This window comes from Sinohyriopsis cumingii, chromosome 2 (assembly GCF_028554795.1).
Source record: "Sinohyriopsis cumingii isolate HCF-2022 chromosome 2, ASM2855479v2, whole genome shotgun sequence".
Taxonomy (NCBI): domain Eukaryota; kingdom Metazoa; phylum Mollusca; class Bivalvia; order Unionida; family Unionidae; genus Sinohyriopsis; species Sinohyriopsis cumingii.
In genome coordinates, this window is record NC_142962.1 from 69,930,948 (window position 1) to 69,946,040 (window position 15,093).

Sequence of the window (15,093 nt, forward strand, 5' to 3'; positions counted from 1 at the left end):
GTACATAGGTGTGAAGCTAGTAAATTTAGATTCTAGCATCAAACACACAATGTCTAATCTGCTAATCATAAATTCATCAGCTCATTTCATGTATGCTCACGTTGCAAATTACCATTCGGTCAACAGCCTTGTGTTGTATGCATCTCCTTTAATATGGAACCCTAATAAGGTAGTGTAGATTAATAAGGTAGTGTAGATTATGATCAAAAGACTTTAAGTCACAGTCTAAACCAAACATGTATTACCAAGTTGGAATTTACTAATGCACTTTATTTAAAGTACATGGATTTATGTTCATCATCAGGAATTGATCTCATCAATACAAAGGTGCCTATATCATATAGTGAAAAGGAGGCAGCTTTTATATACACACTTTGCCAAAGCATCAAAATAAACACTATAGTCCAAGGATGTATAGCATTCCAGATTCTCAGCTTATTTTTCATCACAGACGAAAGGTTTTATTTCATCCATCAATCCTGAAAAAGACACTGAAGAATGCATATCTGAAGAAAGGTAGTATTTATTTCTATCTTGTTTGTTAACTATTTATCCTATATGCATTACTGTGTAATTAGTTACACGTTCAATGCTAAGAAGTGTTGACCTGAAAAGAGGGAAGATTTTCATTGACCTGAGTTTTAGCATGCAAATGGATAACTATTACAAGTATTGAACAAATTTAAATTTTTAAATATTAAAACATACACACCATCTCATAAAGTCAGTTCATTCACAGTAACTTGTTGTTTATACTATTTATATGTACCACAAGTAGATTGAGCATTTCTTAGGAGAAAATTGACTGGATTATATTGTTGGCTGTCCTCATCAGTGTTGCTCTGAACTTGTAAGAGATACTGTTACTGGATAAAGGTTTCTCCAGGTGTGAGTCTGGTGGACTTTAATTTGGTCTACATTCATGTTACAAGGGTTTAAATTAGGGTCAGTGGTGTTTATTTCAGATTTTGTGATGCAGACTTTCAGGTTGAGTTGAATGTATCTTTTGCCTAAAAATCATAGTTACAGGTCGCGTTTTTCAGGAGGTTGCTCACAACATTTAGTTTATAAAATAAATTATTATTATTATTATTATTATACAAGTAAGATTATAATTTCTTATAAAAACAATAGAATAGTAAATGAGTACACCCAATGAGAACTGGTATTTTTTGTCTGTTTGCATGACAACTTAAGTGATTTCCAAATCTAGCAATATTATTTTGTTGAGATATGAAAATAATCTGCCACCAGAAATGGGAGTTTATGTTTAGCTATAAAGTTGGCAAATAGTGATTTGGCTTTTGCAACTTTATCTACTTTTGATGCTGATTCTGAGCACATGGATTTTAGTGATGGCATAGTTGTTGTTGTGGTTGATTTAGTTTTATGAGATGGGGTTTCTGCATGGCACATGATGTCATTCTTGCTAGTAGAACAGATTTTAAAATTAGCTTTTCAGGAAGAGCAGAATACATATTCATGTCACATTGAACTTCATTGCAGCCACTGAAATTCCAGTTTCCATGTATCATAAAATTTCCTGTGATATTTCAGTTGTTTGGAATTTGGTGTTTTGGCATTGGGAGATAATCCTGTCCCAGTTACTTTTGATCATACATAGTATAAATTCTAGTCCATCTCAACAACTTTGATCTATGAAGCAAAACATACCTTTATGGAGAGAATCAAAGTACATGTAATGTTTGTTGTGTTTTGCTGACTGAGCTATTCAGTAACCCAATCATAATCAAGTAACATCTTCAATTCTTTCAGAAATACCTCAGCACATGCTTAGTAGTATAATAATTTCTTCTTCTTCTTCTTCTTCTTCTTCTTCTTCTTATTATTATTATTATTATTATTATTATTATAATTATTATTCAGTTAAGATTATGATTTCTTATACCAAAAATAGTCATTGTGTGAATAGTTTTTTCCATTCGCTTGAGGACTTTTGTATGATTTCTGAGTCAGGAAACTCTATTTTGACTAGATCTGAATAATGCTGTGGTACTAGAAATGAGAGATTATGTTCCACTATAAAGTTTGCAAATAGTTTCTAACAGCGTTTATAACTTTATCTACATTTGATGCAGATTCCATGAATATGGAGTTCTGTGATGGCATATGTAATGTCGCAGTGAATATACTTTTCATATGGAATGCATGAAGTTATTCTTGCTACCATAACAAATTTGAAAATCAGTTTTACAGGAAGAGCAGAATGCATGTATTCATGTCCCTTCTAAATTGGTTTCAACAAATGATTCCTGTTTTCATCCATATTGAATTTTGTGTTGATTAGGTTTTCTTATTTTGTCATTGAAAATAATGCACACTCAGACAACTCAGCAAACTTTAAACACCAAAGTCACACTGACCAGGTTTTATGCCACATGAACTCTTGTGTAATCCACAGGAGCTTGTATCATTGCTTACTATAAATAATATCATATGATAATACATGTATAAGCATGTATTATTATTTAGTACATATATTATTTATACATACATTGTAAGCAGAGATATGAAACACTGTGAGTAATATAACAATAATCAATTAACATCTTTACTCCTGTCCAAATTACTTTTTATCACATGTAGTATAGACTCTAATCCATCTTGACAACTTTAAACACCGAAGCAGTTTTATTATTCTATGTTTTAAACTATGTAACAGAAAGAAAGTAAAAACTAAAAATTTTAAGTAAAGTCAACAATCACTGAATTTCTCTGTAATACAAAGGGAAAATTCAAGTGAAACTTACAGGAAAAAATATATTGTGAATTAAATCCTAAATAATCCCTGATGTCCTATCACCAGTCTAAAAATATAAAATGTTCCAAATGAATTGCAATAGCCTTGAATGTCCTGATATAACACAATGATGCAACCCAGACAGTTGATAAAAATCCAAAGTACATAAAGTGTATATAAATCTAAAAGTCAATGAGCACTTTAGTAATTCCAATGAATGTGTTAATTAAATAACTTTTCTCAAATTATATCTGAGTGACCAATCTAAAACAAGGATGAATTATTTGAGTATCAAGTGTCTACACTGTATGTATACATGTACACATTTTCACTTAACCTTGATGTGAATCATTCCAATGGAAATGTCTAGTCTAATTTTAAACAAGACTGGGCCTAGAATGTTCTGAACTCAAATTTTCATTATATTATCTAAAGTAAAACTTACAGTCATGAACAAAAGCTAACCACACAGTTAAATTAAATAGAGAATAGTTGAATGAGATGAGTGAATATGGGATATATTTCATCAAGTAGGTGAAAAACTCAGTATTTTCATGAGTGTCAGAGCCATGAGTGTAAATACTTAGGTCTTTCACCTACCATTTGGAATATGTCCATTATTCACTCTCACGAAGCAAATTTTGGATAACAAGATGAACTGTATAACAGATTGAGGTAGCAGATTTCTTACTGGATCCCATGTGATATCAGCAGTTCAATGTGACCTCCATTTCAGATTTTACTGGCTTAGGTTTTTGCATTATGAGTATGTACATATGTTTTTGGCATGTTATGTACGTACTATCTGGGTCATGAAATTTGGTTATGGCATGCATCTTGATCACTACTCGTGCATTGCAGAAGTAGACTATTAGGTCCATAGCTTTGCCAAGTGATTCAGATTTAAATCATTATCTTTGATCTTTATTTCTTAGGCAATTATAGATTCCAGAAATTGATGATGATATGCATCTCTGTTAAACTTAGAACAGAAGAAGCTCATTAGGACCAATACTTCTTCTTTGACTTGGTTAAGCTTTTGAACTTAGCTCATAATCATCTGAGTTTTTGGCATGCTTTATGCATTCAGTTCTACCTTGAATCATGAAACCTGATTGGGGTCTTATCTTATTAAATGTTACACCAAATTACCAAAAGAGGTTTTTTTAACCCCCATTTCATACTTTAGTGACTTTGTTAAAAATTTGTGTTTGATGGTGCTGTTTCTGCTAGAATCATGGAAATTGATAATTGGAGTGATATCTGTTAATACAACACACTTAGAACCAATGTAAATCACAGTGATCTACATTTTATGCTTTCCCTTTAGCACTAGGTCTGTTGGTAGATCATCAGACCTGTCCAGGCTGCACAGATTGGCTCACATAGCATTTTCTCAACATCATATGGCCATTAATATGTTTCAAATACCTTTAAAACCCAACCAACCAAGAAAGATTAAGTATTTGTGTTTAGCCCATGGCCACTTAGACTTTTTCCATACTATATACATCCTAGCCTACACAGAAGGCCATTTCAGACAAGTGTAGTTGGAACTTGGAATAAATGTTTATTCAGAGATAAACTTTCTATATGTTCCAGTTTAATTATGTTTTTCCACATTTATACCTAATTGGACTGTTTGGTATTTTTGTTTTTTAATTCTTTAAATTAAAGTTTTATGATTTCTACATAGAATGTCATATGGCTGGGAATTAGAGTTGACAAGAATTGGTTGTGGTATGTTTTTACACATCAGGTTTGTTTACTGATAATGCTGTTAGAAAATTCCTTAAACTTCATTAGTTACCTCTGAAAAACATGTTTATTAACATAACCTTTCATGTTTTGCATTTTATTATAAAGAAACATTGTTTCAAGTTTTTATGCCACTGTACATGTCCGTAATCATCATAAAGCCTACAAAAACATCATTTGTACATGTCGATGAAGTACCTCCAGTAGCATTATCCATTTCTCATTATTTATATATATTTAATAGTGGGATACAATATCACAGCAATTATGGGAATATATTACTTAATTTATCATACATACTGCAGTTACCAAAGACTGCCTTACAAGCTGTATTAGTCATAATAAGAACTAGAAAATGTAAAGGAAATAAAACAGTTGTATGTTGAGTGAGGTATGGTATGCATATTATCATTGGCTTTCACATAAATAGTTGTCAGATTTACATTAAGCCTTGCTGGTAGATGAGGAAAAAGAAGAGTTTTTAGTCGTTTCTGTTATTGTATATTGTGCAAGGAAATAATATAATCAATAAGGACAACACAAAAATCTTGTAGATAACTACATGGCAGGAAAGAGTAAGATTACAAACTGACAAGCTGCATATTCTCTGATATAAAAATGACATGTTTAGATAGAATTCTAGGAATATTTGTAGATAATAACTTGCAATGATCTCATGATATAAATTATATTTCAAAGAAAATAATCTCTTATTTTTGGCTCCTAAAGAAAATCAAATTACAGAGTTATTTTATACAAAAGTTGCATTCAGCTGCATCTTGACTACTGTAATATAATATGGTGGAATACAAACATGAGAAAAATTTCCAAACTCGGGAAAGGGCATGTAAAATAATTTTGGATCAGTAAACAGAAAATGTTCAATTTGCAATGCTTGAATCCAAAGTATTACTGATACATGAAAGAATATTTTTGAGAAAGGCCAAAATAATTTACAAGGTGTTCTCATAATCTGCCCCCACTTACCTAATCACCATTTTCCATGAAAATCTACTGGTACCTCAAATCAAAGATCATTAAATAGGCAAAATTTCAAAATACCCAAGCCAAAAAGGAGCTATTTAAAAATAGCTTTTAATTTTCAGGTGCACTTGTTTGGAATAACATTCCATATATTAAATCAGCTCAAAGCATCTCTTCCTTCCACCATCAATGTATTTTCTGGATGAAATCATAAAAAACGGTGTAATTATTAATCTTACACCACCCACCTCCTGTGCTTCATTTTCATTTCTGCAGCAATGTAGCATGTATGTGTATAGTTGTTTATATACATATTACTATTAGTTTGTTCATAATAGAGGGCCTCAAGGTAGATTAGTTTCTCATTTGTAACTAATTAAGTTACCCTCTGAAAATAAAGTATTTATTATTATTATTATTATTATTTTGCAGACCTGTTGTTCTATAATTGGAAATTTCAAGAATGGAAAAGTTTAACTTTGTTTTCTATTGTAATTAGCAATACTACTTGAATTTTTTTAAATATAATAAAATCACATCTTTTCACGTAGGTTTCCCTTCTAACATTTGCTTTTATTGCCTTGTGGTTGAAAATTCTGTCAATTTTCAGAATGTGATTATACATTTTTCTTCTTACTAATATTACCAGATAATCCAATTGAAACTGTGCCCTTATTTCCTAATGTACACAGCACATTCTTCAAGATAATTGTAGGTAAGAAAACAAATCTACAGGTGTTTAAAATTTGTTTCAAACAATAATTGCATTTAAGTATTGCAAAAGTTATTTAAAAAAACTTCAGTTAGAGCATGAATAATAATAATCTTACAAATTTAATTGAAATAGTTCAAGTCTTGTTTTATTCAGATTTATTATTTTTGTTCTGAGTATACTTTATAATCTTCCCTATCTCCCCTACCACTTATTTTTCTTCAAATTCATTCAGCTATTCAGCTCCACCACTTAATGACACTAGAAATAAATTGATGAAACTTGATATGAAAACATAATAAAATATCATAATAATACTGTATTCAGACCGTGTTAGGGGCAAAGGGCATCATTTTCAGTTTTCTTGTCTCCTCTACTTTTGTAGCCGTTTTGAGATAGAAGGATGAAATGTACAGTCATAAATCTTTATTAGATTTCAAATTCAAGGTCATATCTTCCATGTCAAGGTCATTTGTCAAAGTATCAGCTTTTTTCTTGAGCTTTTTAATTTTAAAGCCCACTCAGATGTGGACATTAAACCTAATACTTATATGTATATGTAAGGACTTATATGACTTGAATGCTATATATGGCATTATATTTGAAGGTAAACATCGAATGTCTTCAAAATGTGTGGTGTGAGGACATCAGTCTATCAAATATTTTGTTTTCCTGCACATTATTGTCTACCATTGCATGATTATAAAAGTCATCCCTCACATAAATTATAGCAAGTTTTAATTTTAAGAGGCTTTTCAAAGTTATAAGATTGCCTTTATTTATTACAGAATTGATAAGATGTTCTCCTTGTACTTATTGTTGGATAAATACTGTATTTTATCATTATTAGAGGTTGGTGGACACCTACTCTCCAGTAAAACAGATGACTACAAAGAGGAACAGAAGAGAGAATTACATGATGCCCTGGAAGCCATGGAGGCTCGGGCTACAAGAGAACTTAAAGCTGCACTAAAGCGACTAACACAAGAAAAGTATGAAGAGAAGACCAAAGCATTACATAATCTAAAAGAGGTATCCATAATTTACAGCACTTAATTATTCAATCTGGGTAGACCATCGTAGAATAGGGAAAATCCCAGAATTCATCAGTCAAGAGGGCAAGCAGCTTGTCTATCAATGTCATGTTAGAGAATTATCCAACCTGTTAAATACAGTGCCTTTGAATGCTGAGAATATCAACTACTGTATTTACTCAATTAAAAGATGAGTCCAGCTGCAAACTTCACAGACCCAGATCTGGCATTGCATAGTACACTAACTGATCTGGTTCTTTGCATATTTGTTAAGAGTAATCAGTAGAACAAACAGCATAGACTCTAATCTGCACGTGCCTTATGCTTTGGTAGATCAGGATCTTTGTGGTTTGTACTTTGACTTGAATTACGAGCGAGTATATATGGTAGATCTGTCTTTATATACAAGTAATATCTTATTGAGATGTGTGTGCAAAATATACCTATGTTAGATGAATAATGTAAAATGATGAACATGGATGAAATTTTATTTTTGTCATTAATGTCCAAGTGATTATATAAAATTCCAAATTGAAAGGGAATCAATGTAAATAAAATTACAGACATTAATGTCTGTCTGTTTTGTTGGATAATAATGATCTTTGCGCTGTCATGACAATGCATATAAAAATAAAGAAAAGTCAACATTCTAGGAACACATAAGAAATTATCATAGCCATAATATGTTTATAACACATGGCCAGTGGATTAGTCAATAAATTTCTATGAAAATTCGGTAAAGTTTTAGTAATCCACTGAAAATTATTTATGTTAGAATGTCAGATTTTGTAAACTGTTGGATTAAAATAGATCATACCAAAAATGAAGGTGTAGTCATGTACAAAATTGTTCCAGTCATAGTATTCTATGCAAGGAATTTTCATGTAATTAAAAATGAATCAGCTGAACTTTAGAGGGTATCCTAGTCTTCAGTGGCATATAGAAATACTAATCTTGAATGCAATACTTGCCAGTATTATGAAAAACGTGAGAAACGTATTGAAGAACAACGAGACAGGGCAGAGGAGGAGCGAATGCGAGAGGTGTTAAAGAAATTTGAGAAGGAAAAGGAAGCAGCACTGGTCGCACAGAGGGAGGAGCTTGAATGTCAGAAAGAAGTTGCAGTAGAGGAAGCCTGTAAAGCCCTTGCCATTAGGCTACATAAAGAGTTCCTTGCTGAGAAGGAAAAGGCTGTCAATGAAGCGCTCCGAATAGCAGAGGTATTGTTATAAACATGTTTTTCAAATTTGGAGAAATTCGGCAAGGGGACTAATGTTAAAAATCTTTATTCATGGTAAATTCTGGTAGTTATATACATTGTTCCTATTTTTAATGGTCAATCAATGTTAAAAGTTTTATATTGCAGAATTGATGTTACTAAAGTAACACATTTGACTACATGATACTGTGAATAGACTTAAATTGCCAGAGTGTATATTTTCAATTCTGTATTGTGTACAAAGCATTATTTTAAAATTTTACATATAATTTTCCACCTGCCGAGAAAGCCAGATAATTCTTCTATCAGAGTCATATATACCGGTACACAAATTTAGTTAAAACAATGTCATTTTTTGCAAAAGCACAAAAATATATACCTAAGGAAATAAATGAATCTGCAGTGTTTACTAGTAATATACAAATTTCAAGTCAGGATGAGTAAAAGTTGTAAAAAAAAAATACTTTTCCCAGTCAGACCATATCATAAAAGAAGTTATTACGGTAGACTGTAATTTCAGTTACATTAGCTCATTTTTAACTTTACTTGCCACAGACAGTAGAGTTTATGGGATGGCCTGTTGTCTATCATCTGGCATCCATTAGTACAAGTTTGTTGTAGCTACTCATCTTTAACTCAGTGGAGGATTGTGATAAAACTGCGTGCACGCATGCATACACACACACACACACACACACACACACACATTCATCCCAAGTGTAGTTGGTTTGAAACGAAAATGGTGCTGCTCAGGCATCCATTATGACTGCCAAAGCAGCTATCTGGAAAATCCTGTCACAATTCCAGTTGAATGTATGATCATTTGAACATGGGGTTTTCACAGAAAGACCTTTTATGATGTTTAGTAATGCCAACATGGCAGCCATCTTTTATGATGTTTAGTAATGCCAACATGGCAGCCATCTTTAAAAAATCTTGTTATTGCTACTACTTCAAAACATGAAATCATATTGACACACGGTTTTCATACAGACCTTCATAGGATGTCTAATTGGTCCTAACTGAAAATGGAAATCCAGTATAGCTGCCACAGTCACCATCTTGAAAATCTTAGATGGTCACATCAACAGTGGGATTTTGCTAAAATGCATTTTATGGTATCTAGTTGGTTCTAAATGAAAATGGTACTGCCAAGACACCAATCTGATATCCAATATCTTAAATACTTATCTCTTCTCCTGTTAGATCTAAAATCAGCATTGGGTTTTCACTAGAAGACTTCTTATGATGTCTAGTTGGTATTAAATGAAATTTGTGCTGATCTGACATTCAGTATGGCCTCCAAGCAGCTACCTTTAAAACCTTTTTATTGCTACTTTTCTCATCAACATCACGTTTTTGCCAGAAGACTAATTATTATATCAAGTTGGTAATGAATGAAAATGGTTCTGATTTTGACGCAAAATATGGCTGCCACAATGAACATAATGAAAATCTTGTCACCAATTCCCATGAATGGATGGTCAACATATTAATGTGGTCTTTTCACTGCAAGTCTTCTGTTGGTGTCTAGTTCATCCTTAATCAAAACTGTGTTTGATTTTACATTTAATATGGCTGCCACACTGGCTAATTTGAAAATCTTCATACTCAAGAAAATGAGCTGGCTTCCAAACTCAGTACTAAAAAAGATGAAAAGGTCTTATCTTGAATTTCTGGAAATGTGCTTTAAACAGTAGAGCATCAGCCCCATCAAAGGACTGTTGTTAAACATGATGATTTGAAAGTGTCATAGGTAGTTATAGTAGATCCAGATAAATTATGATTTGAAAGTGTTGTAGGTAGTTATAGTAGATCCAGGTAAATGATGATTTGAAAGTGTCTTAGGAAATTATAGTAGATCCAGGTAAATTGTAAACCAAATGATTATGGTAAGCTGGTTTAAAATAATTAAGATTACATTTTATCACATAATATTTAGATCTTTTTATATCCTAACAACACACCAAAAATATGGTACAAAACAATGATGTAAAGCATGTAGCCAAGTCATTGAGAAGAACAGTGTCTTTGCATTGATGTGCTAAATAGACTCACAGACTTGCATGTACATTAGACATTAAAGTAAATTAAAGCTCACCAAAGGATGAAATGGGCCAGATTGTTGCACATTATTCAGTTTCAATACAAGTAACATGATATTTTAAGAAAATCAGGTTGAGAAGGGACGTATTGAAAGCTGATGTCATTTTTCCCATGTAACTGTAAATACTATGGCTTCATAAAAGATGAATTTACTTTCTCATTGTGGGACTTGTCGCTCTTTTTGCTTTTACACACTCCTTTTTTTAAAATGACATTGCCTTGATTTTCTTCTTTTGTTGAAATATCTTTAAGTATTAAAGATATTTAGATCCTGTGGTCTTGGGAATTTTTTTTACAGGAAAAGTTTAAAATTCGTGAAAAGGAAGCAATGGAGAGAGTCAGGAGGGAATGTGAAGAGGCAGCAAGGATGGAAGCTGAGAGAGTTGCCAAGTTGCATGAGAAACATGTAGAGCAATTAAATCAAAAGTAAGTGTTGTAATGAAAAGATTAAATATTGATTGATTAATGCTTTGCAGCACATCATAGGCTATCATGTGCTGAGGCAACAGGAATATAAAAATTCCCCAGAGACACACTGCAGCCATTAACTTAGGCTGTGGTCTAGGCAGGATGCATATCATCAAGCCACTGATTGTGAATCCAGCATGCTGACCTTATAAACAATAGACAGTAAATCTTTTGATGCATATGCTATGTGCATTCAGTTCAGTTAACTTGAACCATTTACTCCTGAGGACTTAGACCAGACATGTGCAACTCCCACCAAGGTATGGGCTCAATAAGTGAATTTTAAAGCCACACCCTATGATGCAAATTAGCACACTAAACCAGGTCACAGGGCAGATCTGACCTGGGGTTCCTAGGTTGCACATGCCATACTTGGTTAGTGGGGTAAAGTGGCCTTAGAGTTGAAGGAAGTGGCCTTAGAGTTGAAGGAAATCACAGATCTTAAACTATGGCAACCATTTATCTTTGCACTTTGAGAACTAGGGTTTGAGCCTAGGATATCAGAAGTGAAAAGCAAGTATTTCATGACTTCCCTATTGAAATAAGTGTCAGTGCTGTGTACATATGACAGTACTCTTGCTTGCAAACAAAGATGCTTAGATTGAATACATAACTTCTGCTAATGGACTAGAACCCTGTTTATCAGTTGGTGAAAGTCTGTTTTATAAAGGACACTCAAAGTATAAAAAACACTGTCATTTATGGACAGGTGTCCTTTGAACAGAGGTGCATTTTGTAAGTAAACTTAAAGGAAAACAAATTATAATTTTTTTAATACCATTAATGAATGTACTTTGTGAAAGAAAACATTACTCAAATCTTAATCAAATTGACTGCTCTGTTTCAGTATCACACATTCACATGTTTAGTATGGGCTATGAGTCCTATTATGAATTGTGATGTCACTAAGTTGAATCTAGTCTATTGCCAAAACAAAAAGTTTTCCATTTTACTGTTGTAATTATGTTTGTTTCAAAACAAAAAAACAAAAACAAACAAAATAAAATCACCAAACAATGTTAACCTAAATATTAACAATGAATTCAATGGATTATGGAGATAACATGAGAAAATAATTTATTATTTTCTTAAACATATGCAGCCTACAACAACACCAACCACTTTTCCTTTACAGCATGATGGCTATTATTAATTTGTTATGCAAAATCAAAATCAGAAGTTGCTCTCTTGTTTGCTTTATTCATTTTGAAGTGGTGATTTGTCCAGTACATTTCCTTGTGTCCTCAGTCTGAAGTGGTGATTTGTCCAGTACATTTCCTTGTGTCCTCAGTTTCACATAAATGATCAGTAAAAATTAAAATTAGATTAACATTTATGTCAGTCAGACACTATTGGGAAAATAAAGTATGGTCATTTATTGGAGGTAGCTAATACAGATATATTTTATTAGAATTATAATGTCCTTATTGGAACCAAAATACATTTTATTAGAATTATAATGTCCTTATCGGAACCAAAATATATTTTTTTAGAATTATAATGTCCTTATTGGAACCAAAATGCATTTTATTAGAATTATAATGTCCTTATTGGAACCAAAATGCATTTTATTAGAATTATAATGTCCTTATTGGAACCAAAATGCATTTTATTAGAATTATAATGTTCTTATTGAAACCAAAATAAATTTTATTAGAATTATAATGTTCTTATTGAAACCAAAATGCATTTTATTAGAATTATAATGTCCTTATTGAAACCAAAATACATTTTATTAGAATTATAATGTCCTTATTGGAACCAAAATATATTGCCAGTCGGTTAGAGAGCAGCCATTATATGAATGTTTGGCTGTGCGATGTGCATCTTAATCCAGACTAGTAGTAGGTTGCACTAGATGACTATACTTTTTGCTAGATGGATAATGATTTTACAGTGGGTAAAACTAATGTCTGAGAATACACCACTCCCTCGATAACTCGCGCCCTGATAACTCGTGAACCTGCTTATAATGCGATGTCAGGCGTGGATCCCATTTTTTTAAAAACCAGAAAATGTAAAAAAAGTGATCCCTATTTCTTGAAGTTGAAAAAAGTTGCGATCAAAATTGGTAACTGAAATGTTGATATATCACTCATTTTATGGTCGAAAGTGGTAGATATAACCTGGAAATTTTAATTAACATTTTGAAATTATCAACTTTTAATTTAAAAAAAGTCATAATTGCATACATTTTCTTTCCAAAACGACATTTTAGTACACCGTAATTAAAGATATTCAAGGAAATTTTGATCAATGAAAATGTCACTTACGCCTAGTGTAGGCAGTACATTAATATTTAATTGCCAATTAAATAACTTTTATTAAGTGAAATTTGTCTTTTAATTCTATCTTTTAGCTTCACTTAAGTGTAATCATCATAAATGCAATGTGTATTTAAACGTAAAATGTGTCAATCTGCCATAACAGCTATGTCTGCAAGTGTTTCTCTGAGAACCTAATTAAGTGCCTACCGTGTTTTGATAACTGACTTGTGGGAGTATTTGTTTTATTGTTATACTGAATTAAAAGCTGGCCTCCTTTGTAATATCATGTTAATTATGTCTTTTGAATCAAATAAAGGAGGTGGAATATAGAAAAAGTTTAAAGGCACGCAAAGCCTACACACTTAAAATCTAGCAGTCAGGTTGTATGTCGAGTGAACTCAATTCAGTTGATCAATCGAACATTGTTATAAATTTTATTATGTACGTAAAATAAACTACCTTAAATTAACCGACTCTTTCATAACTGTGATCAAAGATGCAAGGCAACCAAGCAAAATGAATACTTCGTAAAATAAAGAGATTGGTTTCACAGACACGGACCATTGTGGGCAAGCGATTTTCAGAGATTTCCTGAACTAGCACTTAGAAATATCCCCAAGGATGATAAGAAGTTTCACTATTACTTTCAATGAAATCACAACATCAATATTGTACTAATTGAACAATGCAGCAGTTGAGTTTGATTTAGGTGATTGTCTCACAAAATAAATGTTGGTAGTTTTTGAGAAAAGGAATCTTGTTTGGTGGTATATCAACAGATAGACTAGTTTCCGGCTACCTTGACTCCCGACTTGCTAGTGTACTATTTAATACCACTCCAAGATCCAGACTAATCAACAAAACAAAAAGCAGTGACGTAATACACATGTTTTTGCGTACACGTGATGGTTGTTTAAACCAATTGGAACGATCTTTCACTTGTTGGAAAGTTTGAAAATGAATGTCATTTATACAGAATAATGAGCAACTTCATTAGAAAAGCACGTTATTAACAATTATTATTGATGTGTTTGTAAAAGGAGGATTCAGTCAATAAACAGCCCAGTTCCCTATGCCCCCCACGGCTTTCTCGATGTATAAGTGGAATAAGTGGATTATTTTGATTTTTGGAGGTCCCTCGATAACTCGCGCCTCGCTTATAGTGTGGACATTGTGGATCCTGTTGTGCATGAGATATCGAGGGAGAGGTGTACTGGACAGTACAAATTGTCTGCATGAAATATGTGACTGAAATGTCACTATTTGGTTTAGGTTTTTTCTTTCACTGTGTAATTGTAATCTAGTATGCCCACTGTGTGAATGCACAGCATTTCTATGATGTTTTAGCAACAAAATTCCCACCTAATCTGATATATGTATGTGTTAACATTTTTGTTTCCATTCTCAGAATAAATACGTGTACTAATAAATAATGTTAAAGATAAACACTTGTAGCATACAAATTTGAACATGTTACCTGCATTATTGGCTTTAGTTAATAAAAATGATAGGAAAACATTTAGAGCGTGGCTTTTTTTACCTACAGGTATAATGTGTTAGAAGAAAAGTACATGAGAGAACTTGATCATAAGAAGAGAGTTGAACAAGATTTCAGGGTAAGTATTGTATCTAAATTCATACTGTTTTTGTGATTTTCCGTGTTTTTGTTGAGCAGAGAAGTGGAAGTCCATATCATACTTTTGTGGCAATATCACAGTCACAGAGAGAGCTGAAACTATTATGCCTGTTTGTGTATTGCTTTTCCCTCATTGTAATTATATCCC

At 32.4% G+C, this 15,093-nt stretch overlaps 1 protein-coding gene across 2 annotated transcripts in view; it reads left to right on the forward strand.

The window, feature by feature from the left end:
* Nucleotides 1-15,093, forward strand: part of LOC149805119 (uncharacterized) — a 37,279-nt gene that overhangs the window by 11,136 nt on the left and 11,050 nt on the right. For both annotated transcript variants that reach the window (XM_089947535.1, XM_089947539.1), the window contains exons 2-5: nt 7,066-7,247; nt 8,224-8,469; nt 10,873-11,000; nt 14,856-14,925. In XM_089947535.1, the coding sequence (XP_089803661.1) occupies nt 7,066-7,247; nt 8,224-8,469; nt 10,873-11,000; nt 14,856-14,925 (626 nt within the window). The remainder of the gene's footprint in view (nt 1-7,065; nt 7,248-8,223; nt 8,470-10,872; nt 11,001-14,855; nt 14,926-15,093) is intronic.